This window comes from Macaca fascicularis, chromosome 13, assembly GCF_037993035.2.
Source record: "Macaca fascicularis isolate 582-1 chromosome 13, T2T-MFA8v1.1".
Lineage (NCBI taxonomy): Eukaryota > Metazoa > Chordata > Mammalia > Primates > Cercopithecidae > Macaca > Macaca fascicularis.
In genome coordinates this window covers 95,921,745-95,949,278 of record NC_088387.1, presented here as the reverse complement: position 1 = coordinate 95,949,278, position 27,534 = coordinate 95,921,745, and the positions used below count along the sequence as shown (strand labels likewise).

At 46.3% G+C, this 27,534-nt stretch overlaps 2 protein-coding genes and 1 long non-coding RNA gene across 44 annotated transcripts in view; 1 reads left to right on the top strand and 2 right to left on the bottom strand.

The window, feature by feature from the left end:
* Positions 1-7,493, top strand: part of HADHB (hydroxyacyl-CoA dehydrogenase trifunctional multienzyme complex subunit beta) — a 57,144-nt gene extending 49,651 nt beyond the window's left edge. For 6 of the 9 annotated variants that reach the window (XM_045369644.3, XM_065527296.2, XM_045369643.3 and 3 more), the window contains exon 16: positions 61-606. In XM_045369644.3, coding sequence (XP_045225579.1) covers positions 61-96 — 36 coding nt within the window. In that variant the 3' untranslated portion in view covers positions 97-606. Of the gene's footprint in view, positions 1-60; positions 607-7,297 lie in introns of those variants that run through there. The other 3 variants (XM_045369646.3, XM_074012180.1, XM_074012179.1) reach the window with 1 other exon arrangement.
* The window catches only part of ADGRF3 (adhesion G protein-coupled receptor F3), a 40,308-nt gene continuing 20,048 nt past the window's right edge, over positions 7,275-27,534 (bottom strand). For 3 of the 34 annotated variants that reach the window (XM_045369639.3, XM_074012165.1, XM_074012163.1), the window contains 13 exons: positions 16,244-16,310; positions 15,668-15,811; positions 15,031-15,204; positions 14,277-14,495; positions 13,183-13,392; positions 12,529-12,672; positions 12,146-12,342; positions 11,713-11,892; positions 9,459-10,841; positions 8,966-9,007; positions 8,813-8,875; positions 8,296-8,351; positions 7,462-7,856 (listed from right to left, as the gene is read on the bottom strand). In XM_045369639.3, coding sequence (XP_045225574.2) covers positions 7,835-7,856; positions 8,296-8,351; positions 8,813-8,875; positions 8,966-9,007; positions 9,459-10,841; positions 11,713-11,892; positions 12,146-12,342; positions 12,529-12,672; positions 13,183-13,392; positions 14,277-14,495; positions 15,031-15,204; positions 15,668-15,811; positions 16,244-16,310 — 2,901 coding nt within the window. In that variant the 3' untranslated portion in view covers positions 7,462-7,834. Of the gene's footprint in view, positions 7,429-7,461; positions 7,857-8,295; positions 8,876-8,965; positions 9,008-9,458; positions 10,842-11,712; positions 11,893-12,145; positions 12,343-12,528; positions 12,673-13,182; positions 13,576-14,276; positions 14,602-15,030; positions 15,205-15,667; positions 15,812-16,243; positions 16,311-17,718; positions 17,848-23,558; positions 23,678-27,534 lie in introns of those variants that run through there. The other 31 variants (XR_012422579.1, XR_012422580.1, XR_012422578.1 and 28 more) reach the window with 29 other exon arrangements.
* On the bottom strand, positions 25,407-27,225 carry LOC141408362 (uncharacterized). Its single transcript, XR_012422592.1, has 2 exons — positions 27,084-27,225; positions 25,407-26,895 (listed from the first exon to the last, which is right to left on the bottom strand). It is a non-coding gene; the product is annotated as an uncharacterized lncRNA (long non-coding RNA).

The following is a 27,534-nucleotide window of genomic DNA, read 5'->3' as shown; positions in this document are numbered from 1 at the left end:
TCTGTACTAACTGGATTCATCACCATTCATTGCTCTAATTGGACTTTGTTTTCTTTACAGGGCCATGCTATGATAGTGGAAGCTTATCCAAAATAATAGATCCAGAAGAAGTGACCTGAAGTTTCTGTGCAACACTCACACTAGGCAATGCCATTTCAATGCATTACTAAATGACATTTATAGTTCCTAGCTCCTCTTAGGAAAACAATTCTTGTGGCCTTCTGTTAAATACTTTGCACTTAAGCTTTGCCAGTGTTCTGAGCTTTTCAATAATCAGTTTACTGCTCTTTCAGGGATTTCTAAGCCACCAGAATCTCACACACAGATGTGTGGGGGGTTGTTTTTGGTCTCTGTTGTCACTAAAGACTAAATGAGTATTTGCAGTTGGGAAAGAGGTCAGCTGAGATTTGGAAGTCATCTTTGTAATATTTGCAAATTATACTTGTTCTTATCTGTGTCCTAAAGATAAGTGTTCTCTATAAAATACAAACCAATGTGCCTAATTGTGGAAAAATAATTCAGAATCTAAACACCACTGAAAACTTATAAAAAATGTTTAGATACATAAATATGGTGGTCAACTTAATAAAGTGGAGAAATATTGGAGAACTGTTTACCTCATTTTTTATTGGTCAGGGGAGGGTGGTTCTTAGGACCAGATTTTGCCTTTAATTACTCATTTATAACTTCTAACTATTTTGGTCAATGGTGAGACTGCTGGGAACATAAAGACAATCCTGTTTATTTATCTTATTTATTTTTTGAGACAGAGTCTCCCTCTGTCCCCCAGGCTGGAGTGCAATGGTGCGATCTCGGCTCACTGCAAGCTCCGCCTCCCCAGTTCAAGCAGTTCTTCTGCTTCAGCCTCCCAAGTAGCTGGGACTACAGGCACCTGCCACCACACTTGGCTAATTTTTGTATTTTTAGTAGAGATGGTGTTTCGCCATGTTGGCTGGTCTCGAACTCCTGACTTCAGGTGATCTATCTGCCTCGGCCTCCCAAAGTGCTGGGATTACAGGTGTAAGTCACTGCTTCCAGCCTGACAGTCCAGGCTGTTTTAGAATAGCACCTTTTGTTTTCCCCACTGCTGAACTGCAGAACATTTATTTCACTTTTTGGATTTGCTTCTGTTAGCCAGGATTTAAGTAAAGTGTAAAGAAGTTTTTTATTTTAATCAACTACTCTAAATCCTCTCAGATTTTTGACAGCTACCCTGTACTAAATAACATGGATGCTAGTGTTTAAAGAAACTGGCTTCTTTTTATGGACGTTTGTGTGACTGTTGCTTAGGTCTATGCAAGTTACTGGGAATCACAATCACCCTGTAGTTGAGGGACAGATTGGGCAGGAGACCTAGTCCTAACCTCTTAAAAGGATATTTGAGTCTCAGCATCATTTCCCCATGGTTTCCTTGGTAATTATAATGTGAGTTTTTAATACTGAAAACCATCATATTTACATATATATCACAAAAATCAGGTATAAATAAATAAAATATAAAATATAAAACCCTTCAAATTTAGAAAAAAAAAAACCCTGTGACCTTAGGTTGAAGGGAGAGAGGGATTTCTTGAAGAAGACATTGAAAATACTAATCATGAAGGATCTATAAATTTCCCTGTGTTGAAATAAGAACTTTTGTTCTTCATGTGATGATACAGAGTGGTGGATAAACAAGCTAAAAGTGGAACAAATATAGTAGATACAGCTTTAAAAGAATCCAGGATATATAAATAATTCCTACAAATCAATAAAAGTAAAGACCACTTGGCCGGGCGCGGTGGCTCACGCCTGTAATCCCAGCACTTTGGGAGGCCAAGGCGGGCAGATCATGAGGTCAGGAGTTCGAAACTAGCCTGACCAACATGGTGAAACCCCGTCTCTGCTAAAAATACAAAAAATAGCCGGGCATGGTGGCGTGTGCCTGTAATCCCAGCTACTCAGGAGGCTGAGGCAGGAGAATCGCTTGAACCCGGGAGGTGGAGGTTAACAGTGAGCTGAGATTGCACCACTGCACTCCAGCTCTTGGCGAAGAGCGAGACTCCGTCTCAAAAAAAAAAAAAAAAAAAAAAAAAGGCAAAAGATCTTAACACACAATTTTTAGAAAAGGATATGCAAATGGTAAATAACAAGATGCTCAGTAGTAATCAGGAAAAACAAATTAAGATCATAATGAGATACACCTACCAGACTGGCAAAAATTAACAAGACTGAGAATACCACTGTTGGTCTTGGATGTGGACCAATTAGAACTTTATATGCTGCTGGTGAGAATGCAAATTGGCAAAACCACTTTGAAAAACAGTCTGGCAATTGGACCGGGCGCGGTGGCTCACACCTGTAATCCCAGCACTCTGGGAGCCCAGGGCAGGCGGATCATGAGGTCAGGAGATCGAGACCATCCTGGCTAACACTGTGAAACCCTGTCTCTACTAAAGACACACACACACAAAAAATTAGCTGGGCGTGGTGGTGGACGCCTGTAGTCCCAGCTACTTGGAAGTCTGAGGCAGGAGAATGGAACCCAGTAGGCGGAGCTTGCAGTGAGCCAAGATCACGCCACTGCACTCCAGCCTGGGCGACAAAGTGAGACTCTGTCTCAAAAAAAAAAAAAAAAAATCTGGCATATTCTTGTACGTCTGAATACAAGACACAAGGTCTGTGACCCAGCATTTCCGCTCTTAGGAGTACTCCCTAAGAGAACGTGCACATTAGTCCAGGAAACATGTACAAGCCTGCTCACAGCTGCATTGCTCTTAATAGCAAAATATTGTAAATAACTCATGATCATTGACAGGAAAGTTTCAAAAACAAGCAAAACTAAGTAGGATGCCTACAGACGAGGTAAAAATAGTTTCTAAAACAGCTAAGGGAAGGGAAAAGAGACACATCTTCCTTACTGAAGAATTCCAAATAATACCCGTAGATACTCTGGACTCCAGGAGGTGGAGCATACCCATCCCCTTTGAGTGTGGGCTGGACTTAGTGACTCAACTCCAGTACATACTGTATGGAAAGGGAAAAAGGGAGCCTTACAGTGGAGAAACGGCAAACCGCAGCTTAACCAGGCGATCAAGGTTAACATCATCAGTGCTGCCATGTGGATGCACATGCCTCCTAAGATGTAATCAAGGTACACTTAACCTCTGTGGTATTCTTTCCAAATATCCATAATCCAGTCGAATCATGAGAAAACAGGCAAACCCAAACTGAGGGACAGTCTATGAAATGCTTGACCAATACTCGAAACTATCAAGGTCATAAAAAGGAAATGCTGAGAATTTGTCGTAGATCAATGGAGGCTAAGGAGACATGACAACTAAATGTGATGTAATATCCTGGACTGGATTCTGAAACAGAAAAAGGACGTTCATGGAAAAACTGGTGAAATCTGAATAAAGTCTGGAGTTAATTGTTTGTTTTAAGCCTAGAAATAAATCCTCACATATATAGTCAAATGCTTTTTTTGTTTTGTTTTGGGGTGGGGTGGGGGTTGGGACACAGTCTTGCTCTGTTACCCAAGGCTGGAGTGCAGCAGAGCGATCTCGGCTCACTGCAACCTCTGCCTCCCAGGTTCTAGCAATCTACGGCCTTAGCCTCCCGAGTAGCTGGGACTACAGGCATGCATCACCATGCCTGGCTAAATTTTTTTGTATTTTTAGTAGAGACAGGGTTTCACCATGTGGCCAGGCCAACATGGTCTTGAACTCCTGGCCTCAAGTGATCCACCCGCCTCTGTCTCCCAAAGTGCTGGGATTACAGGTGTGAGCCACTGCACTCGGCCATCAGATGCTTTTTGACAACAGTGCCAAAAACAGTGCCAAGACCATTCATTGGGGAAAGGACAGTCTTTTCAGCAAATGGTGTTGGGGAAACTGGACATCCACATGCAAAATAATGAAGTTGGACCCTTACCTTACACCCTATACAAAAATGAACTCAAACGGATCAAAGACCTAAAGAAAGAGAAAAGCTAAAACTTACAGTTTTATAAACACTTAAAAGAAAACATGGGGGAAAATACATGACATTAGATTTGGCAATGATTTCTTGGATATGGCACCAAGGGCATAGGCAACAAAGGAAAAATAGATTAAACTGGATTTCATCAAAATTAAAAACTGCATAAAAGGGCACAATTAACGAGTAAAAAGGTAACCTATGGAATGGCAGAAAATATTTGCAAATCATATATCTCACAATGGGTTAATATTCAGTGGTGTGGCCTTTTTTTGGGTTTTTTTTTTTGGATGGAGTCTCTCTGTTGCCCAGGCTGGAGTAGAGTGGTGCGATCTTGGCTCACTGCGACCTCCGTCTCCCTGGTTCAAGCAATTCTCTTGCCTCAGCCTCCCAAGTGGCTGGGACTACAGGAACGTGCCACCACATCTGGTGAATTTTTGTATATTTAGTGGAGACAGGGTTTCACCATGTTGGCCAGGCTGGTCTTGAATTCCCGATCTCATGTGATCTGCCCACCTGGGCCTCCCAAAGTGCTGGGATTACAGGCGTGAGCCACAGTGCCCGGTGTAATTCTGTGTGTTTTTACCAGCAGAGCATACATTGAGTACGTGCAAACAATTGCGAAGGAAAATTAGAGCACATATATCTACAGAAGCGCACTCAGAAAGGGGACCCTGTTGCTTCTAAAGTGAAAGAGTATTATTTGGATTTGTAACCAAAAGATACTTTTGTAATTTTTAAAATGAAAACTGTAACTATCAATGAAGTGAAAGTGAAATGAAGTGGAGTTGACAGGTGTCTATGCTACAAGGCAGAGCCTGCCCTATCTTAGTCACCACCTGCCTCCTACAGGGCTGGAGTCAGTGTGAGGCTTAGAAACAGCATGACGGCCCTGCTGTATTGGTGGCTCCTCTTTTATTTTTATTTATTTTTTATTATTATTATACTTTAAGTTCTAGGGTACATGTGCATAACGTGCAGGTTTGTTACATATGTATACTTGTGCCATGTTGCTGTGCTGCACCCATCAACTCATCAGCACCCATCAACTCGTCATTTACATCAGGTATAACTCCCAATGCAATCCCTCCCCCATCCCCCCTCCCCATGATAGGCCCCGGTGTGTGATGTTCCCCTTCCCGAGTCCAAGTGATCTCATTGTTCAGTTCCCACCTATGAGTGAGAACATGCGGTGTTTGGTTTTCTGTTCTTGTGATAGTTTGCTAAGAATGATGGTTTCCAGCTGCATCCATGTCCCTACAAAGGACACAAACTCATCCTTTTTTATGGCTGCATAGTATTCCATGGTGTATATGTGCCACATTTCTTAATCCAGTCTGTCACTGATGGACATTTGGGTTGATTCCAAGTCTTTGCTATTGTGAATAGTGCCGCAATAAACATACGTGTGCATGTGTCTTTATAGCAGCATGATTTATAATCCTTTGGGTATATACCCAGTAATGGGATGGCTGGGTCATATGGTACATCTAGTTCTAGATCCTTGAGGAATCGCCATACTGTTTTCCATAATGGTTGAACTAGTTTACAATCCCACCAACAGTGTAAAAGTGTTCCTATTTCTCCACATCCTCTCCAGCACCTGTTGTTTCCTGACTTTTTAATGATCGCCATTCTAACTGGTGTGAGATGGTATCTCATTGTGGTTTTGATTTGCATTTCTCTGATGGCCAGTGATGATGAGCATTTTTTCATGTGTCTGTTGGCTGTATGAATGTCTTCTTTTGAGAAATGTCTGTTCATATCCTTTGCCCACTTTTTGATGGGGTTGTTTGTTTTTTTCTTGTAAATTTGTCTGAGTTCTTTGTAGGTTCTGGATATTAGCCCTTTGTCAGATGAGTAGATTGCAAAAATTTTCTCCCATTCTGTAGGTTGCCTGTTCACTCTGATGGTAGTTTCTTTTGCTGTGCAGAAGCTCTTTAGTTTAATGAGATCCCATTTGTCAATTTTGGCTTTTGCTGCCGTTGCTTTTGGTGTTTTAGACATGAAGTCTTTGCCCATGCCTATGTCCTGAATGGTACTACCTAGGTTTTCCTCTAGGGTTTTTATGGTATTAGGTCTAACATTTAAGTCTCTAATCCATCTTTGAATTAATTTTTGTATAAGGAGTAAGGAAAGGATCCAGTTTCAGCTTTCTACTTATGGCTAGCCAATTTTCCCAGCACCATTTATTAAATAGGGAATCCTTTCCCCATTTCTTGTTTCTCTCAGGTTTGTCAAAGATCAGATGGCTGTAGATGTGTGGTATTATTTCTGAGGACTCTGTTCTGTTCCATTGGTCTATATCTCTGTTTTGGTACCAGTACCACGCTGTTTTGGTTACTGTAGCCTTGTAGTATAGTTTGAAGTCAGGTAGCGTGATGCCTCCAGCTTTGTTCTTTTGACTTAGGATTGTCTTGGAGATGCGGGCTCTTTTTTGGTTCCATATGAACTTTAAAGCAGTTTTTTCCAATTCTGTGAAGAAACTCATTGGTAGCTTGATGGGGATGGCATTGAATCTATAAATAACCTTGGGCAGTATGGCCATTTTCACGATATTGATTATTCCTATCCATGAGCATGGTATGTTCTTCCATTTGTTTGTGTCCTCTTTTATTTCACTGAGCAGTGGTTTGTAGTTCTCCTTGAAGAGGTCCTTTACATCCCTTGTAAGCTGGATTCCTAGGTATTTTATTCTCTTTGAAGCAATTGTGAATGGAAGTTCATTCATGATTTGGCTCTCTGTTTGTCTGTTACTGGTGTATAAGAATGCTTGTGATTTTTGCACATTAATTTTGTATCCTGTGGTGGCTCCTCTTTGAAAGGATAATGAATCCACTTATAGAAACATTTGGGCCAATTTATACACAATTGAAATATTCACACTAATCATTAAGTGAGAGCATGGTGTTTGTAAGAAAAGTGTTTTCAACAGCACGTGATAACATATCCATTTTTGTTTTAACAGAAAATGCCCCCATCCCATTTTATAAAAAATATCCATGAATTGCATAATTAACAAAGGCTGATTCATCACTTCTTTCATGTATCTAGTTTAAAAATTTCTCAGAATCCTGTATCTTCCTCCGGTGAATTCCCTAAGTTAATTCAGCCAGATAGGTATCTTGGTCTCTTCAAAAAGATTTTGTTAAATCTATCTTCTCTATATCCAGTATTAATTTTTAAATATAAATTAAATGCTATTAATTGATATAAATTTATATTAAACTTTAAATTTGTATAACCTATTCTTACAATGTGCTCATATCAATCAATACCTCTTTCTATACATGGATATGGTTGTGAAACTTACATTTTATATTTATTTTTTTTAAAGGTTAGAGAAAGAGGGACCAATTAACTTCATCTTTTCCTAAACTTGAGAAGAGACAAACCAAGTCCTGCCCTTCATCTCCAATGTTTGGAAGATCAGAGGTTCCTGTCAATTAAGTCGTCCTTTCTTCATAACTATTGCAAAAGAAATCATCAGAAATCGCTGAATAGGTCAATTAAAACCATTTTTATCAAAAATATTCATTCACAACATGTATTGTTATAGTTAAAAACTGGTTGAGAAAGTTTACTTGTAATTATTACGCACTTTGATATCTGTTGATTATTTCTGGAGCAAAGGCAGCCTTATTCATTAGGTGCCTTTAGCTAATTTTTCCTGCTATTCTTGCTGGATACTTTAGAAATGAGAAGGGGTGAGCTGTAAGATAAATGAGTGTGACTAAGGGAAATAGAAGCCTGACTTTATCAAGGGCTGAGCTCCGGGAGGCAGGAAGAGTTCAGAGCACTGGGCCAGGGCTCATCTGGTGGGTTCAAGCACATAGCCTCAACTCCCTTGCAGGAACATGGGTCCGTGTGTGGTTCACTCTGAAGCATCTGTCTTCCTGTGAAAGAGCTCGGGAGTGGTGAATGGATACCGCGCCCAACTTCTGCAGGCTGCCCTCCCCTCTGGATACCAAGCCCACCCATGGCAATCCCTTCAAGGCATGACTCTCATGATAATAAGAAGTGTGATAATGTGAAAAGGAATTTTCAGAGAAACTGAGTCAAGGACTGGTGGTGGTGAAACTTCTTGCTTTCTTGGAAAGCAAGAGAAGGTGCTAGCTATGCCTTCTGCTCTCTGACATTTCCACCGTCCCCCACCCATCTAGCAATGGCTACCCTAGAAAAACCTGTTTCCTACCCTTTGGTGTGGGCTGAGTATAGAAAGAGGAGGCTTCTCTCCAGAACTTTGCCAGGAGTTTGGCAAAGTTGGTTTGGCCTTTGCCACACCGTCCTCAATCCACCCTGCTTACACTGCCCCTGAGAAAGTCTAGTTCTCACCTGGCAGTGTCACTTCCTCCTTTGCTGTGTTCCAAGATGTAGCCTTCATTTGTGGACTAGGAAGGGGTGGAAAGGCCCAATTGCAGGGCGATTATTATTATTGTCAACTCTCCCTTGAAGAAGTTGTATCCGTTTTACTTTCTCACATGCACTCCTGCCTGGGCTGCAGGAATCCTAGAAATTTTGCTCTCCGCTATAGTAACTCCCATGAGTTCTGATCCCACACTTTTCCTTCAAATGCTAACTGGAGGCAGATTTTTAGATGGAGAAACCAGAGACAAGAGAATCAGCAGGAGTCCAGGTGATGATCAGGAACCCGGGACCCTGATCCTGACTGCTCTGACCAGGCTGCTCATTTCACCGGTGGGGAGCTGGAACCTGAAACCTGCTCATTCTAAAAAACAACCCCAGTCTTCTCTCAACTTCTGGCTGTGCCCATGTCCTCTGAGGAAGGCCGTGGAATGCCTTCTGACATGCTCTCGGAGGGAGAGCTGAGGATCTGAAGCCAGCAACTCACCAGGGAGATGGTGGAGCTGGGGGCTTGGGCACGGCAGAAGTGTTTGCGCAAAGCTTCTTGTACCTGTGGGAGAGGTAAATGCTCCACTTATGCCAGCCACAGCCCCGGCCTGTGGGCTGCAAGTGAGGCAGGGGGTTAGGTGGGCAGACTCACCTTCTTGTCCATGAGGCAACCAAACAATAGGATGAAGACACCCTGAGAAGAGGGACATGGGGATAAGCTGGTCAAGGAGGAAGGGATCTACCCGAATCAACGTGCTCCTTCTGTCCTGTGTAATTCACATGCAAAGGCTTCTCGTCTCAATTTTTGTTACCACCATTTGGTGCATAGGATCTATTTCAGATGCTTTTCTTATTGTTATCGTTATAAAAGGGATAGTAAAGGATTGGGTACTGATAATTTCCTGAGTTCTCCAACAAAATCAGCTATTATTTTACAGATAAGAAAACCAAAGCTCAGAGAGGTTATATAATTTGTCTGAAGTTATCCAGCTACTCAGTGGAGGAACTGGGATCCACTCCTAAGCCTTCCAAAATTCCTGAACCTATGTTTCTTCTGCTATGCCTTGATACCTCCTAGAGAAGAGATCGGCAGTGACTTAGACCATCTAAAAGGGCAAAAAGCACAGCCACCCCCTATCACCTACCTGGAGGGTGTTGAGAATGGTGAAGATGTAATGAGGGACCACGGAGACTTCCTCTAACAGAGTGGCCAGGCCCAGCCCCCAGGTGAGGCCAAAGATGGGTGTGAGAATGAGCAGGGCTTTGATCACCCCCAGCAGAGCTTGGCGCTTCTCCGCTGGGGGTCCCTCTGACAGCGAAGGTCTCAGCAACTTCAGCATGGCCATGGCTAGTACCAGCCCATTCACACCTACAATAGCCAGCACTGGCCCCACGAAGGTGTATAACGCCCCTCCCTTCCCATCCAACCAGCATTCCCCCTCCCTCAGGTATTGCCCTTGAGGTAGGTAGAGCCCCAGGGTGACACCCGCCAACCCCAGTGGGCACAGGTAGCCCAGAAGCACCATCAGGGGGAGAACTCGGTGCTTCGGCAGCTGGTGAAAGACAAAGAGCAGCTGGTGGGCCAACACCAGGGCCTGCGCCAGCATCCAGAAAAAGGTGGCCAGGTAGAGGAAATGACAGAGGAAGGTGGCAGCCAGGCAGAGCGGGCTTCGGGGCCCTGGAGGGAGGAAGGGGGCGCCTAGGAAGCAAGTGTCTGCGGCCAGCAAGCAGAGCACCATGTTGAGCAGGGCGGCGTGGCGGAAATAGGAGACCTTGTTCCGCACCACGACTCTCCAGACCAGCCTGTACACACCCAGGCACACAAGCAGCGCCAGTATGGAAGCTCCCAAGCCCACTTGAGTCAGCAGCGCCAGAGCGGGTTCTTCCGGAACAGTGTGTGGGGACATGAGGACGGAGAAGGCAGTGAGGTGCTGGCAGAGGCACCGAGCAGTGGGGCTGCCACTGGCCGCCTGTGCCTGGCACCCTTCTTTGGACCAACCCCCCCTGCCCTGGAAGAGGCTGTGATCCCAGAAGACACAGTGAGGGGAACCATCCGTGTTCCCAAAATCCATGATGACCTCGCCCTGGCTGAAGGCCTGGTCGCCTGCCATGATGGAAATGACAAGGACCAGGCCAGGAGTGGCATAGAGGGAATCCCCCAGCCCTTGTCCATAGTTTGAAGGCAGAAGGTGGTCCAGTTTTTGCAACACCAGGCTAGTAATACTTATTTCAGTTCCATTACGGACCAGTGGGGCCAGTGAGTGCCTGGGAATCTGAGCCTGCAGTGGGGGCCGAGTAGGGAAGGAGATGCTGTAGTCAGCAGGAAACGTGGGTCCAAACAGCTGGCTCTGCAGCAGCACATTGGGCAAGCTGAAGGTGAAGGGGTGGTCCTGTGGGCACAGGCTGCATGCCAGGGTCTCCACAGCCAGCAGGAGAGTTGAGCCTGCCCAGGGCTTCCGGGCTTGGGCCAGGGTCCACAGAGACCTGGTGTCCATATCTAGGACCTTGTCTGTGGCAATCAGGAGATTCTGCAGCACCCAACAGAAAGATGAGCCCCGTCTGCTGGTGCCCACAGGACTGAGCCGGGGGCAGTGAGAACTACAGCCCCACACCTTCCCTTCCCAGTCCAGGGTGTGACCCAAGGTTGGAGAGAAAAGGGAGAGGAAGACAGGCCTGTGAAGGGAGACTTTCTAGACGGGAAGAACGGGGAGCTGTTCGGCCAACCACCTTGGGGCATCTTTAAGGATATGTCCCCTGACCTGCACCCAGTCCCTCTGCTGAAAAGCCTTCTTCCCCCTCCATCCCTTGGGGCCACCCAGGTTCTCAGAAGGGACTTCTCCCATTCTTTGGCACCTCCAGGTCTGCAAAGCTAGGAATGGTGACCAGCAGTGATAGAGGGCACCGTGTCCTGGAGGTGACGGCCACACGCATGTCTGTGCATTCACATATGCTATGTATTCCCAGGCATGAACGGTGTGTAATGTCATTGCCCTTTGTTACACTTTTGGCTGCAGCTCATGGGTCACCAATGGATGCCCATACTAAGAGCCGATTTAGGTGAGCCCGGCAAAGCCAAGCACACTTTAGCGTCTTCATGGAAACTTCCTGTCTGTGTCATAGCCACACGCCTGCTTGCGCACACACGCCTCGGGCCTCCTGTCTCCACACCCTTTCCTGCCTCCAGCCCCCATGTGCTCCCAGCGCCAGGCCTTCTCCATTCTGCAGCCTCAGAGGCTGGTGTCTGAGAGAAGAAATGGACCAGGAGCAGGACCCCGGACTCTGGAAAGGTCTGCTGCCTGACAGCCCATGGTGATGTCAGAGGGACAGAAGTGCCCACAGATGGGGAGTCTTCACCCCCTGACTGCCCAGCTGGCAACCACTGTGGCTCAGAGATCTCACCTTCAGGGCGCTGCGGTCAAGCTGTATTCTGGCCTTTGCCACCGCCGTGGCCAGGTATTTCATGGTGCTCAGCAGGGTCAGTAAGTCGGAGGGTGAACTTGCCTCTGCCGCCTGCCCTGGCAGCTGTGCCAGGATCTGTGGTACCTCCTCAGCAGGACTGCCCTGGCCTGCCTGCAGCAGCTGAGACAGACAAGACAGCAGGAAGCGGGACACGTAGTAGAATGATGGTTTGAGAAGAGCATCCCAGCCCCATGGAGATTGCTGGCCCCCTTGAGCCCTCCCACACCTACTTCCTGGCTCTGCTAGGGCTCCAGTTCACAGAAGCTGAGCAGCTTGTGGGTTGGGCCTCGGGGAAGAGGCTCTGCAAGCTGGGTCCTAGAGAGGCTGGGGTGGGCTGTGGAGGGGCATGTGGGCAGCAGGGTGGAAGCTTCACCTTGGCTCTAGTGAACAAGGCCAGGAGCCTCGCATCTGTGCAGCTGCTGTGGACAGGCCCCCAGACTCCGTCAGCTGCACAAAACCTCCTCACTATGCCCCTCTTGCTCTCAGGACATGGGGCCTGTGCCACGTGGCCAGCCTTGGTGACATTCCAGGTAAGCACTGAGGTGTCCTCAGGGCAGGTGATGTCCCCATCTGAAGAATGACAAGCAGGGGGTACTCAGCAATCACAGCCTCACCAGAGCCTCTTCTTGGGCAGAAGCATGTGCGGGCCCCGAAGCCTGGTCCTGTTGCCCAGGGCAGGGATGCGCCATGCAAGAGAGCCCATGCTCCCAAGGCAAGCAGCTGAGACCCGCCCACTGGACCCCAAGCCCTACGTACCCTGGATGATGGTGATGGAGATGGGGACCCTGAGTGGAGCCAGGCCAGGGCTCTGCAGGTCACAAGTGTACACGGTGTCAGTCATTGGGCAGTGCTGAACAGCCAACACAAAGCACTGAGAGCCTGACTCGTTGAAGGAGGAGGCTGAGGGCAAAACGAAAGAAGGGAACTGTCATTGGGCCAGGGACAGGCCTGGAACCCAGCAGGCTCTGACATGCTGTTTCAGTCTTTCTAGCAATTCAGAAACAGAGGAAGCAGTGGGGAAGAGCCAAATGATGTGTGGGCTCCACTTGGGCAGAGGAAGAGAGCTTGGATTTTGCTGGAGGGGACTGTGGGGTCTCTAACAAGCTCTAGGACTCAGTTTCCACCATTTCCACATTTGTAAAATGGGGACTATCATCAAATGAATTCCATAGAGTTAAATGAGATTGTGTAGATAACAGCATTTTGCAAAAGTTTCCTCTACACATGCGGTTATGTTATGGCAATAGACGTGGCAAGGCTCTGATGGGGTAGAAAGCAGTGTGGGCTTTGGACCCCACTCTCTGGTTGAACTGTGGCCTCTGTTTCTCATGAGCTAAAGACTCAGTTGCCTGGAGGAGACTAGCTGCCCCCTGGTCCCTCTGACCCCTGACTGCTGGCCCCTTCTCATACCTTTGCTGCCCTCTCCAGGGCTCCAGGTCACGGTGTAGGCCAGGTTTGTGCTGGGGATGCAGCAGCTCAGCTGGAAGCCAGGGGAGGTGGCACAGGAGATGGACAGCTGGTCTGGAAGTCGAGCCACATCTGTCGCCTTCAAGGGCACCCTCACCACCTCGTGCAGGTTCCACTTGAAGCCCTGGGCCTCAAAGCAGCTCATGTACTCACCTGCAGACACGTGTCTGCTGCGCTATGTGGCTCCTCTGGGCCCTGCTGCACCACAGAATCGCTGCTACTTTCCAAGCCACAGCCTTGCTCCCGTCCTCTGCCTGCCACCCAGTGCTTAACCCCAGCAAGCAAGGTCCCAGGATGGCCCCTTTGGTGGGTGTTCCCTGTCCCCAAGAAGGATTTCTAGGAGGTAGAAGAGATCTCTTTTTATCAGCCCATGCCCATGAATTTCATGCTCTCCCTAGAGCAGATGCCCTTCCTGCACCACCCCTGCCATTTTAGCATCTTGAAAAACATGGATCTGTTCTCAGCAGACATTGAGACTATATCCTCCACATTCTCCACATTGTAGTATTTTTGTTAACAGAAGCATTTTTATGAAAAGTAACTACATTTTCCAAAACATAATTAGACAAGTGATTTTTTTTTTACATGTTTGCAAATCTTGCCCATGTCTGGGTTCTCCCATCTGCTTTTGCATTCAATCTTATGATGGCCCTGTAACCTCTGGAAAGGGCCACTGTCTACACCTGAGGGAGTGGGAGTGAAAGGGGTAAATGACATCTTAGCATATTAGGACAATAGTTGTGACTTTGTAAACCCTGAAAAGGGTCTCAGAAGTCCCAGACCACAGTGAAAACAGCTGGCCATTTTTAGAATTTTCCACATTGCAATTTTTCACACCAAGGGACCTCTTAGCCTTTGTTTCCCCAGAATGGGTAAGTGGAAAGATGAAAAGGGTGAGAAAGAAGTGGAAAGAAAAGAAGGAAGGAGGGGGGAGGGAGGCGTGGGAAGAAGAGGTGAAGGAAAGCAGCCAAGGAAGAGGAGGAAGAAGGGAAGTAAGAGGAAGGAGAAAGGAGGCAAGGAGAGGACAGACTGGCTACCTGCCCAGTGATGGGACATGTTGGAGACACTGAGGGCAGCCTGGCCGTGGCTGGAAGTCACAGACACCTGTGTCCCTGGCTGCAGGAGGATGGGACTGGGGCTCCCTGGGTGCCTCAGGAACCAGCTCAGGTCGGTGGCCTCCTGGCTCAGCAGAAGAGTCAGGCTCAGTGTGTCACCAGGCATCTGCAGCTGGGAGTTCAGGCTGAGGGTCCCGGGGACTGCAGGGAGGCAGGTGACAGGGGACCCTGGAGGAGGGACTCATGGCCCTCAGATGCAGCTGAGCAATCGCTCCCCCCGACTCTGGAGCCCATTCCTCCACACTCCCTCCCTAGCTTTTTAAATTTTTCTTTTTGTCCCTGGATGGGCATCTGAATGTGGCTGCTGCAATCCAGCCTGGAAGACTCTATCTGTTATTGGAAACCAAAGAGAGAACCTTTTTGGTCTATGCCTCTCCCTCCTCCAGGCATCTTGGGGCTGCTGGAACTGCTTCCTGCCTCCTAGGGTAAAAAGCAGGGTTACTCCAGCACGTTCTCTCCTTGTCCTTATGTCTCTGGGGCCCCCCTCATTAGTCTCCCTACTCAGGTTCCAAGCTCAGGGCCTGTGATCTGCTATGATGGCTGGCTTTTTCTCCCACCCAGAGGAGCAGCTGTGCTTGGACCAGCTGGCCAAACTACAGGTTCAGAGAGGAAAAACACACTGAGAGCATTCATTTCACTTAAGGTCATTGGTTTCCAAGTTCCCAACCTTCCTCACCAGGTGGCAGCAACTGGCAGTACCCGGGTTCAGGATGGCTGAAGACAAGGCAGCCACAAGGCTGGTGGTTCTGGGGGCTTTGACAAGGAGGGTAATGGAGGCAGATGCTGGTGTTCCACTGGTAGCCAGAGAGGCAAGCACAATAGAAATTCCCCTCGTGGTTGACATTACACTCTGTGACAGAGAGAAGGGAAGAGGGGGTGGGCAGGCTGTCTGAGGAAGCTAGGTGGGCAGGGTGAACACCTGCCTGATGCCTGAGAGGCTTTAGGGCTGGGTATCTGGACCAATCTCCAAGCTACAGGTGCCTCAGTCAGGCACATGCATCAGGACTGCCTCCTCAGTCAGCGCTTGAAGCAGCAGATGTCTCAGGGGCCAGGGAACAGGTGAAGGTGGAGGTCTGTGCCCACATTGTCTGTCCCTTGGGCCATCAGTCAAAGTTAGAAGATAGGGGATGGGGCAGGCAGGGAAGGGTCTGTCTGGTAGGGAGGGGAGGAAGGAACTGGGCCAAGAGACAGAACCAGGCAGCCCTTCCTCCGGGAAATATAGAGGGACTCACAGCATCTCAGGCAAGTTGGCTGCAGGAGGCCCGGGAGCCCCTGTTCATTCGCTCTCAGCCCCCTTCCCATGCAAGTGGTACCTGTTGTGAGTCTGAGGCCAGTGAGAAGAGGCCTTGGGGAAGAGGAAGCTGAGGCAGCAGGGAGAGTCAGGGTCCTGGAGACTTCATGGGGCCAGGTCTTATCTGAAAAGTCCAGATGTACATAGACGGAGACCAGCGCTGATTCTACAGGAGCAGAGGGGACAGCTGGAGAGGACAGGCAGCGAGGCCACAAGCCGGTCCCCTCTGGAGTCTCTCATCTAGCTGGCCAGTCCCAGGAATGCAGAGCCGACCCCCTCCCACAGGCTGTCCAGATGCATATAGACAGGGCTCAGGAAGGGAACAAGTCCTCCCCTAGGCACGGTGGCTTCAGATACATAGCTTCACGTCATCCATCCAGCAACACCTATTTTATGGATGAGGCTCCAAAGACAATGAGTTCATCTCCAGGCCTCGCTGCTAGAGAACTGGTCAACGACCTGTCCGACTGTGATCAGAGCCAGTCCTCTCTCTCTGCCACCACTCCCTCGCTGCGCCTGTCCTCTCCTCTCCGGGTTTCCACCTCATTCCCAGCCCCTATCTCCTCCCCCTCCCTCCTCCTCCTGTCCATTCACTCACCTCCTGCTCCATTCTGTTGGTCCAGGAGCTGCCCAGATCCAGATTCCCCTCCAGCCTGACTCTGTCCCTGGAATAGAACACAGAGGAGAGACCTCAAGTCCCTTCCAAAGGCACCCCAGGGGCCAGCCCGACTAGTCTCAGCCAGCACAACTCAGTCTCAACCAGCTCTTCTTTTTGCCAGGAATCAAGGGTACACATCAGGAAGGGAAAGCAGGCTTCTCTTAGTGGGTACCAGGGATGCAACCCCAGGAACCCTGCTATCCCACCCAAGACCAGGAACCAGGAACGCCCTGGGAAGTCAACATGCTTTGTTTAATTCCTTCCTGCATTTACCTGTCCCTGGGCCTCTAGGCTAATTGAAATGGCTGGGTCTGGAGCTCCAGCAGTGGAGCTGGACAGAGTTGGCTGGGGCCCAGGCGCTTGGGGAGTTTATTCCTTCTGTAGGATTTGACAGCAGGGTGAGAAGAAGGCAGCCTCTTTCCTTTGTCTTTGGTTCCTGTACATTATTTCCTCACCAACTCCTCCTCTGACAGGGTGACGGTGGAGGTCTGGACCCACATTGTCTGTCCCTTGGGCCATCGGCCAAAGCTAGAGGATAGGGGGATGGGGCAGGCAGGGAAGGGTCTGTCTGGTAGGGAGGTGAGGAAGGAGCTGGGCCAAGGAGACGGAACCAGGCAGCCCTTCCTCCAGGAAATATGGAGGGGCTCACAGTGTCACAGACCTGAGCCCTGTCTATATGCACCTGCGTGTGCGTGTGGGTATCTACCCAAAACCAGATTTTGACACAGATACGAATATGGATAAGACATGAGTATAAGCTGGTCACAATGGCACGTGCCTTCAGTCCCAGCTACTTGGGAGGCTGAGGTGGGAGGATCACTTGAGCCCAGGAGTTCAAGTCCAGCCTGGGCAACATGGTGAGAGCATGTCTTAAAAAAGGTATAGATATAGATAGATTTAGATACAGATACAGATATATATTTACATAAAGACAGATTTAGATTTAGCAATACAGATAGATTTAGGCTTAGTGGTATATAGATGTAGACATAGGCAGAGATATAGCTGTCCGTGAGGAGAACACAGATGGAAAAGCACCCTCTAGACTCTGATGTCTTTCCTCAGATTCTCTCCCATCCTCTAAGCCACTAGTTCCCAAATCTGCAAAGTTTTTCTTTTTCTTTTTAAATGGCCAGCTTGACTGGACGAGCCTTTATCCAAAGTACAGCAGGTATCATAGGAGTTTACAGGGACTCAAATAAGGAAACAAGAGCTATCCCCCACACCCAGGAAAATAAAATTGAGTTCTCAGAGATCTCATAACAAAGCATCCACTTTCCTTATACATTACTTCCTCTCCCCTCAGCTCTTTCCCCACTACCTATCCTTTCATTCCACGCCTCGTCTCTCCCAACCAGAGGTCCCCATTGTCGCCTCTGCAGACCTCCCCTGGGTCTCACCCCGGTTTCACTTACAGGTTGGGATGCTTGGGCAACTGGTGACCCCAGCAGGGGAAGAGTTGTGGCCAGGAGCAGCAGAGGGGCAGCCGAACAGACCATGGCTCAGTGAAGCAGTCCCTACAAGCCCATGATGCAAATTTCTGCAAGGAAGAGCTGGCAGGGCAGTATGCAGATGGGATGGGAGGGAAGAGGGGAGGGAGCCAGGGCTGAACTTACAGAGGAAGCGCTACAGCCTGTGACTCTGAGTCAAATGGGAATCCAGGTCGCCGTGGGGGCCACCTGGAGCCCACATGCCCCCAGTGAGAATGGTGCCGAGGCTCCTCTTGGGCTCTGGACCAAAAGCTCAGAGTCTTAGGGTTTTGAAGTCACAACCAGCAACGTGTCAATAAGCCAGGTTCAGTCATGTTCCCAAGGACCTGGGAAATCTGGATTGTTCTGAACTCCTCAAAAGCTGGATCATTGATCAAAGAGTCAAGGTTAGAAATGAAAAATAAAGAAAAGATAAAAATATGAGAGCTGATTTTTACCCTAAAATAATTTCCAGATAGACTAGAATCCTCCCTCCCTCCCTTCCTTCCTTGTCTGTCCCTTGGGCCATCTGCCAAAGCTAGAAGATAGGGGGATGGGGCAGGCAGGGAAGGACTGGTCACGGACCTGTCCGACTGTGATCAGAGCAGGGGGTGAGTGGATGGACAGGAGGAGGAGGGAGGGGGAGGAGATGGGAGCTGGGAATGAGGTGGAAACCCAGGACCCGGAGAGGAGAGGGCAGGCGCAGCGAGGGAGTGGTGGCGGAGAGGACTGGCTCTGATCACAGTCGGACAGGTCCGTGACCAGTCTGTCTGTCCCTCCCTCCCTCCCTCCCTCCCTCCCTCCCTTCTTTCCTTCCTTCCTTCCCTCCCTTCTTTCTTTCTTTTTCTCTCCCTCCCTCCCTCCATCCATCCCTCTCTCTCTCTTCCTTCTTTCCTTCTCTCCCTCCTTTTTCTTTTCTTTTCTTTCTCTTTCTTTCTTTCTTTTCTTTCTTTCCTTGCTCTTTCCTTCCTTTCTCTCTCTCTTTCCTTCTTTCTCTCTCTTGCTCACTGTCACTCTCACTCTTTTTCTTTCTTTTATAAACAAGGCCTTCTTCTGTTGCCCAGGCTAGAGTGCAGTAGTATGATCAAAGCTCATGATCATAGCTCACCATAGCCTCAAACTCTTGGGCTCAAGCTATCCTCCCACCGTAACCTCCCAAGTAGTTGAGATTACATGTGTGCACCACTGCACTGGCCTAGAGCCTTAAATGTAAAAAAGAATCTGAGAAAATACTAGAAAACATTATCAAGTTATTTCATAAAATAATTTTAAACAGAGGAAGGTTTTTTAAACAATACATAAAACTGAGAAGTCAAAAAGGAAATAAATGTGACTGTCTAAAAACTTTTAAGTTTGGCCTAAAAAGAATAATTTTCTCAACAAAGGAACTTTCTTCTAGTTTTCGTATCCCTAAGATAGAAATAGGCAAAAGGTAGGAACAGACAATTCATTGAAGAAGGAATAGAAATAGTTTGATAATGGCCAGGCAGGGTGGCTCACACCTATAATCCCAGCCCTTTGGGAGGCCGAGGTGAGAGGATCACCTGAGGTCAGGAGTTCGAGACCAGCCTGCCCAACATGGTGAAACCCTGTCTCAACTAAAAATACAAAATCAGCCAGGCTTGGTGGCGCATGCCTGTAATCCCTGCTACTTAGGAGGCTGAAGCAGGAGAATTGCTTGAACCTGTGAGGAGGAGGTTGCAGTGAGCTAAAATTGCACCATTGCACTCCAACCTGGGCAACAAGAGTGAAACTCCATCTCAAAAAAATAAAAATAAAAAAGAAGCAGTTTGATAAACATATACAAACCTCTAACTTCATGCATCAGAAATACAAATCAAACAAGATACTATTTCTCACCTGCTAATTATCAAAAGAGAAAATATTAATTATATTAAGTATACTTGTACATGTGTGTAAAAACATGTACATAAGAATATTCAAGGCAGAATTGTTTGTGACAGCAAATGAGTTGATTAAACAACCAAAATGTCTATTAAAAAGGGAGAGCTTATATAAATCTTGGGATTTCCAAACAATACATTACTAAAGTTGTGTGGGAAAAGTGAAGTAGCTGTATTTTGGAGTGATCTCCAATATAGTTAGTGAAGTTTAAATATATGTTATGTGTATTATGCTCCCATGTATGTAAACAAAATGAATCTATTTAAGATGCCGGGCGCGGTGGCTCACGCCTGTAATCCCAGCTCTCAGGGAGGCAGAGGCGGGAGGATAGCTTGAGCCCAGGAGTTCGAGACCTGCCTGGGTAATATAACGAGACCCCGTTCTCCACAAAAAGGAAAAAAAAAAAAAAAAAAAAGACGAAAAGATGCTTGTACTTGTATATCCCTAGAATATTTCTGGAAGAATACATCAGAAATCTGGCAATAGTTGTTGCTTCTGGGGAAAGGGATTAAGGGTCTGGATGGGTCTGTGTGCTGTTTCATATATAGTTTTTCTAATCATAGGCATTTTTTTTTTAAATAAAAAAAGTTGATTTAAACACACACACAAAGTACGAAGTACCTATGGTAGAAATATAGCCCCATTGCATTTCCACCTCCACCTCCACCTCCAATCCCCCCTTGCCAGTTTTGCTGCTAATGGAAGAGCAGACACACAGAGCAAATACATGCATGGGAGCAATCACTCTTGTAAATAGCGGATTTCAGAAAACATGAAAATGGTGGAGAATCTGGTTTGAGAACCAGAGAGAGAAGTGACAGGGAAAACACAGGTGCTGGAGGTAGGATGCTATTAGCATGCTGGGTGCTGTCTGTTACAGCTATGGGCAGTCTCAGATGGGCCAAGAGGATGTGGGACATCAACAGCATCATGCTCCACAGGGTCTGTTGAGGACCAGGAACTACATAAGTGAGAGGTGGACTGAGACCCAGAAGAGTGGCTGCTTCAGTGCCGAGGGGAGACTGAGCCATGGCAGCCCCCAGTTAGGAGAGGCAAGGACGGCCTCCAGTGGAGGGAAAGCTGTTCATCCATCAGCATGAACACTGAAGGAACAAGTAACTCCAGGGACATGAGAAAGCTAACAGAGGCCGGGTGCGGCGGCTCACACCTGTAATCCCAGCACTTTGGGAGGCCGAGGCAGGCGGATCACCTGAGGTCAGGAGTTCAGGACCAGCCTGGCCAACATGGTGAAAACCTGTCTCTACTAAAAATACAAAAAAAATTAGCCAGGGGTGGTGGTGGGCACCTGTAATCCCAGCTACTCGGGAGACTGAGGCATGAGAATTGCTTGAACCCAGGAAGTGGAGGTTGCAGTGAGCCGAGATGGCACCACTGCACTCCAGCCTGGGCAACAGAGTGAGACACCCTCTCTCTCTCCCTCTCTCTCTCTCTCTGTTATTATTATATATATAAATATATATAAAAATAAAATATGTATATATATAAATCTTAGTCTTATGGACTGATCAGTTTCATGGGGAGTCAGGAAGCACCCACAGGCTGAATCAGGTCTTAGGCAGAGTGGAGTTCAAACCAACAGGGACTTATTGCTGCCACCTATGTACTCCCAAGTCCAAAGTGAACCACAAGGTGATTGTCCTTTGTCCCTCCAATATACATACTGATTTTTGGAAACTAATCAGTTTTTAACTGCTGGCAGCTTTTCTGAGCTCCTAGGTTGCTTCCTGGACACCTCTAAACACGGATTGTGAAGGCTGCTGGTAAGCAGTGCTCCCTTACTTCATTTTTATTTTTTAAAGACAGGGTCCTGTTATGTTGTTCAGGCTGGCCTCAAAGTCCTGGACCAAAGTGATTCTCCCACCTCAGCCTGCCCAAGTAGTTGGGATTACAGGCGTGAGCCACCACTGGACCTGGCCTCCATTTTTTTTTTTTTTTTTTTTTTTTGAGAGAGAGTCTCACTCTGTTGCCCAGGGTGGAGTACAATGGTACAATCTTGGCTCACTACAACCTCCACCTCCCAGGTTTAAGTGATTCTCCTGCCTCAGCCTCCCAAGTAGCTGGGATTACGGGCGCCCATCACCACACTGGGATAATTTTATACTTTTAGTAGAGATGGAGTTTCACCATGTTGGCCAGGCGGGTCTCAAACTCCTGGCCTCAAGAGATCCACCTGCCTCGGCCTCCCAAAGTGCTAGGATTCAGGCATGAGTCACCGTGCCCGGCCTCCATTACTTCTTATAGAAAGTAATTGCTGGGGCCAGGTGTGGTGACTCGTGCCTGTAATCCTGGCACTTTGGGAGGCTGAGGCGGGTGGATTGCTTAAGGTCCAGGAGTTCAAGGCCAGCCTGGGCAACATGACAAAACCTCAATATGGCAAAACTTCATCTCTACGAAAAATTAGCTGGGTGTGGTGGCACATGCTTGTAGTCCCAGCTACATGGGAGGCTGAGGTGGGACGATCACCTGAGCCCAGAAGGTCAGAGCCATAATGAGCTGTGATTGTGCCACTGCGCTCCAGCCTGGGCAACAGAGCCAGACCCTGTCTCAAAAAAAAAAAAAAAAAAAAAAAAAGAAAGAAAGAGAGAAAGTAACTGCTGGGGTTGCTGCATATTAGTTACCTCTATGAACTAGACATTGAATCTTGGTGTATTTTTTCTAACTTTTAGGTTCTGGGGTACAAGTGAAGGTTTGTTACATAGGTAAACTTGAGTCATGGGGGTTTGTTGTACAGATTATTTCACCACCCAGGTATTAAGCCTAGTACCCATTTAGTTATTTTCCTGATCCTCTCCCTCCACCTTCTGAAAGGCCCCAGTGTGTGTTGTTCCCCTCTATGTGTCCATGTGTTTTCATCATTTTGCTCCCACTTACAAGTGAAAATATGTGGTATTTGGTTTTCTGTTCCTGTGTTAGTTTGCTAAGGATAATGGCCTCCAGCTCCATCCATGTCCCTGCAAAAGACATGATCTCATTCTTTCTTATGGCTGCATAGTATTCCATGGTATATATGTACCACATTTTCTTTATCCAGTCTATCATCGATGGGCATTTAGGTTGATTCCATGTTTTTGCTACTATGAACAGTGCTTCAGTGAATATCCACATGCATGTGTTTTTATAAAAGAATGATTTATATACCGTTGGGTGTAGACCCAGTAATGGGATTGCTGGGTAGAATGGTATTTCTGTCTTTAGGTCTTTCAGGAATTGCCACTGTCTTCCACAATGGCTGAATTTAATTTACACTCCTGCCAACAGTGTATAAGCGTTCCTTTTTCTCCACAACCTCGCCAGCATCTGTTAATTTTTGGCTTTTTAGTAACAGCCATTCTGACTGGGATCTTGGTGTATTTGCACAAATACGATTTGGGTTCAGAGGTCATGGCACCTACTACGCGATATAGGATTTCTGCTGGGTGCTACCAAGCTGTGGCCAGTGGCGGTGGCCACATCATGGGACATGTGTAGAAAGAAGGGGAAATACACAGCTGTTCACCCAGCTGCAGCACAATTCCAGTAACGGCGAGTCAGCTAACCCTCGGCTGACGCAGAAAACTCTAATATAGAAAGAGTATGTTCAAAATTGTTTGATGCCATAAAATTACTGACCTGTGAAATATTTGACAAGAAGAGGTATTTTAACAAAAAGCTGGACGCATTATATATGTCTTTATAGGAAAAAACGTATTTCTGACATTAAAATGTTAAAAGAAATGGTATAAAGTTATTCAGAAGGAATAATGGCAGCCTTAGATCTCTAATTTAAGTATCTAACTCTGGACCTTAGAATGAGATCCCATATTTGCTCTCTGGGACTGTTCAGAAAACCCTGCTTCAGGGTTTATATTAAAACTATGTACCTCAAGAGCACAACTTGCAGAAGCTGAAGAAACTCATGGAATTTCTGATGCTTTCTTTGATTCTTACAGGATGTGGGGACTTCACAAAAGTTTCATGTTGACCTTATATAGGAATAAACCTATGGAGAGACCAGGACATTAGAGTGGAGAAGAACTGTTTCTTCTAAAGATAAAATAATTTCAAATCCTTAAGCCAGGATTTAGCCAGTCTGTGGTATTCTGTTATTGCAACACAAAACAGACTCAGAGTCCTTACAACCTAATCACCTCTTAAAGGTCTCCACCTCTCAATGCTGTGGCATTAGGGATTAAGTTTCCAACACATGAACTTTGGGGGACACATTCAAACCACAGCATGGTAGAAAAGTGGTCATGAGGTTAGGAATGGGATTAATGAGCCTTGTGATTCAAGACAACCACTTCATCTTTCAAGACCTCAGTTTTCACATCAATAAAATAGAGTTAAAATATATGGTCTTTGCAGTATTTAAAAGTGTTGTTCCATTTCTTTCCGGTTTTCATGGTTTCTAAAATAAAATCCACAGCCATATAACTCATTGATCCCCTATAAGTCATGTATCATTTTTCTTTGGCTGCTTTCAAGATTTTTTCTTTGACTTTAGTTTTTAGCAGTTATGATGTGTTTAAGGTGGGCTTTCTTTGGACTTATCCTTTATGGATTTGGTGAGCCTTTGCATCTGTAGATTTATGTCTTTCATCAGCCACTATTTCAAATTGTTTTTCTGCACTGAATTATTTCTCCTCTTCTCTGGAGCTCTAATGACTCAACTATTAGGCTTTTTCTTTCTTTTTTTTTTTGAGACGGAGTCTCATTCTGTTGCCTAGGCTGGAGTGCAGTGGTGCAATCTCTGCTCACTGCAACCTCCGCCTCCCAGGTTCAAGTGATTCTCCTGCCTCAGCCTCCCAATAGCTGGGACTACAGGCGCATGCCACCACACCCGGCTCATTTTTTTGTATTTTTAGTAGAGACGGGGTTTCACCCTGTTAGCCAAGATGGTCTCGATCTCCTGACCTCATGATCTGCCTCCCAAAGTGCTGGGATTACAGGCATGAGCTACCACGTCTGGCTGCCTTTTTAGTATTTTATCCACAGATCTCAGTGGCTCTGTTCAATTTTTCTTTTTTTTTTTTATTATTATACTTTAAGTTCTAGGGTACATGTGCACAATGTGCAGATTTGTTACATATGTATACATGTGCCATGTTGGTTTGCTGCACCCATTAACTCGTCATTTACATTAGGTATATCTCCTAATGCTATCCCTCCCCCCACCCCATGACAGGCCCCAGTGTGTGATGTTCCCCTTCCTGTGTCCAAGTGTTCTCATTGTTCAATTCCCACCTACGAGTGAGAACATGCGGTGTTTGGTTTTCTGTTCTTGGGATAGTTTGCTGAGAGTGATGGTTCCCAGCTGCACCCATGTTCCTACAAAGGACATGAACTCATCCTTTTTTATGGCTGCATAGTATTCCATGGTGTATATGTGCCACATTTCTTAATTCTGTTCAGTTTTTCAATCTTTTTTTCTGTTTTTCAGATTGGATCATTTCTACTGATCTATCTTCAAGTTGACTGACTTTTTCCTCTGTCATCTCTGTTCTGCTGTTAAGCCTGGATAGACAGAATAATGACCACCCAAAGATGTCCATGTACTAATCCCTAGAATTTCTGGATATGTAAATGTATATGTCAAAAGGAATTTTGCAGATGTGATTAAATTATGAATATTGAGAAGGAGATTATCACGGATAATCTGCGTGGGCCCAATGTAATCACAAGGTCCTTGTAAAAGGGAGACAGGAATGTGAGAAACAAAAAAGCAGAGGTTGGACTGATGCAGCACTTTATTTATGTATTTATTTTTTGAGACAGGGTCTCACTCTGTTGCCCAGGCTGGAGTTCAGTGGCACAATCATGGCTCACTGCAGTCTTGACCTCATGGGCTCAAGTGAGCCTCAGCCTCCTGGGTAGCTGGGACCACAGGTGTGTGTCATCACACTTGGCCAACTTTTATTTTTATTTTTTGTAGAGATGGGGGGTCTTGCTATGTTGCCCAGGCTGGTCTCAAACTCCTGGGCTCAAATGATCCTCCTGCTTTGGTCTCCCAAAGTTCTGGGATGACAAGTGTGAGCCACTGTGTTCAGTGAAACTGATGCACTTCAAAGATAAAGGAAAGGGCAAGGATTGATGACAGGCTCCAGAAGTTGGAAAGAGCAAGGAAATGGATTCTTCCCTGCAGTCTCCAGAAGAAATGCAGGTCTGCTGACATCTTGATTTTACCTCTGTAAGATTCATTTCACACTTCTCATTCTCAGAACACATCACATTACATAATACATTTGTTTTGCTTTAAGTTACTACATTTGCAGCTATTTGTTATAGCAGCCATGGTAGTAATTTAATACATAGCTCATGCAATAACTTTTACATTTTTGGTTATTATATATTTCAGTTCTAAAGTTCCCATTTGGTTCTTCTTTACATTTTCTATTTCCTCCTTGAGACTTTTCGCCTTTTCTTTAGTTTTTAAAACAGTGTTCACATTTACTCATGGCACTTTTGTAATAGGTACTTTAATGTCTTTTTTAGATAATTCCAACATATTTGTCATCTCAGAATTGGTATCTGTTGATTGTTTTTTTCCATGTGAGTTGAGATTTCCAGGTTCTTCAAATGCCAGTTAATTTTGAGTTTTATCCTGGAAATTTTGAATATTATGAGACTCTGGATCTTGTTTAAAACCTGTGAGAAGTGTTAATGTTTCTTTTTTAGTAGGTAATCTACCTGGCTTGGTTCAACCACAAGTTCTCATTAACCTACTGTGGACTGTGCTTTCAACATCAATTCTCATTTCAAAACCTTTACAGTGCTATTCAGATCTTCTGCAGACGTGTGCCACCCAGTGGCCGGTCTGGAGCCTGTGTGATGGATGGTCTATCTCTTGGTGCAGTTGTGCTGGTGGTTTGTGGTTTAGGGTCAGATCCACACAACGTACAACTGGGAAGTGATCCCAGGAGCTCATAAAACGATATGGGGTCATCTTTTTGTCCTTTCTGGTCATTCTGATACTTTCTGGTTCCCTGGGGCTCCTCTTTTTGGTTCTCTGGCCAGAAATCCAGGGCTTTACTTCCCTGCTCTACGATGCACTTCCTGTATCTGTTCACAGGTGGGGCCTTGCAGCAGAGAGAAAAAGCAATGGAGGTTTGCCTTGCCCTCTTAGCACCATACATTCTGATCAGAGGAAGTTCCTCTCCCTCAGAGTTCTAGGCTCCTGCAGATCCTCACTGCCACTGCTGCCATGCGATTGTTTAGAGGCTGGGTGTGAAAGAACAAAGAAAAAAGAAAAAAAAAAAAGGTGGAATTTCCTCCACTCTCTCTGAGTGTTAGGGTCTTCCTTCCCTCTCCTTGAGCCCGACCTAGGGGGTTTCTTCTGTAGTTCTGTCTATCTGTGCAATTGCACATTTATGGGTTTGGGATTGCCTTGAGTTCAGGCCAGTGCATACCTGAAGAAAAAATGTGAAGCTCACCACCAGTTCAGTGGTATTTTGAATTCTGTACTTCTTCCCCAGTCCACCTGCTACTGTTTACTTTCTAGAGTCCTCAAGTATCAGTTCTGTGCAATCTTTCCAGGTGTATAGCTTCACTCTGTGGGAGAGACAGGGTGGAGGATGCTTACTCCATCTTTCCTAGAACTGGGCCCCTGCATCTCACAATTTTGATATGTATTTTTATTATAATTTCATTCAAAATATTTTCTGATTTCCCTTTTGATTTCTTCTTTGTTGGCTACTTAGAAGTGTTATGTCTTAATTTCTAAACAAAAGAAATTATCTGGTTATATTTTTGTCCCTGCTTTTAGCTTGATTACATTCTTGTCAGAGAAGATAATCATTACGATGATCAATCTTTAATATTTTTTGAGGTTAGTTTTATGGGCCAGCATATGGTCAGCTT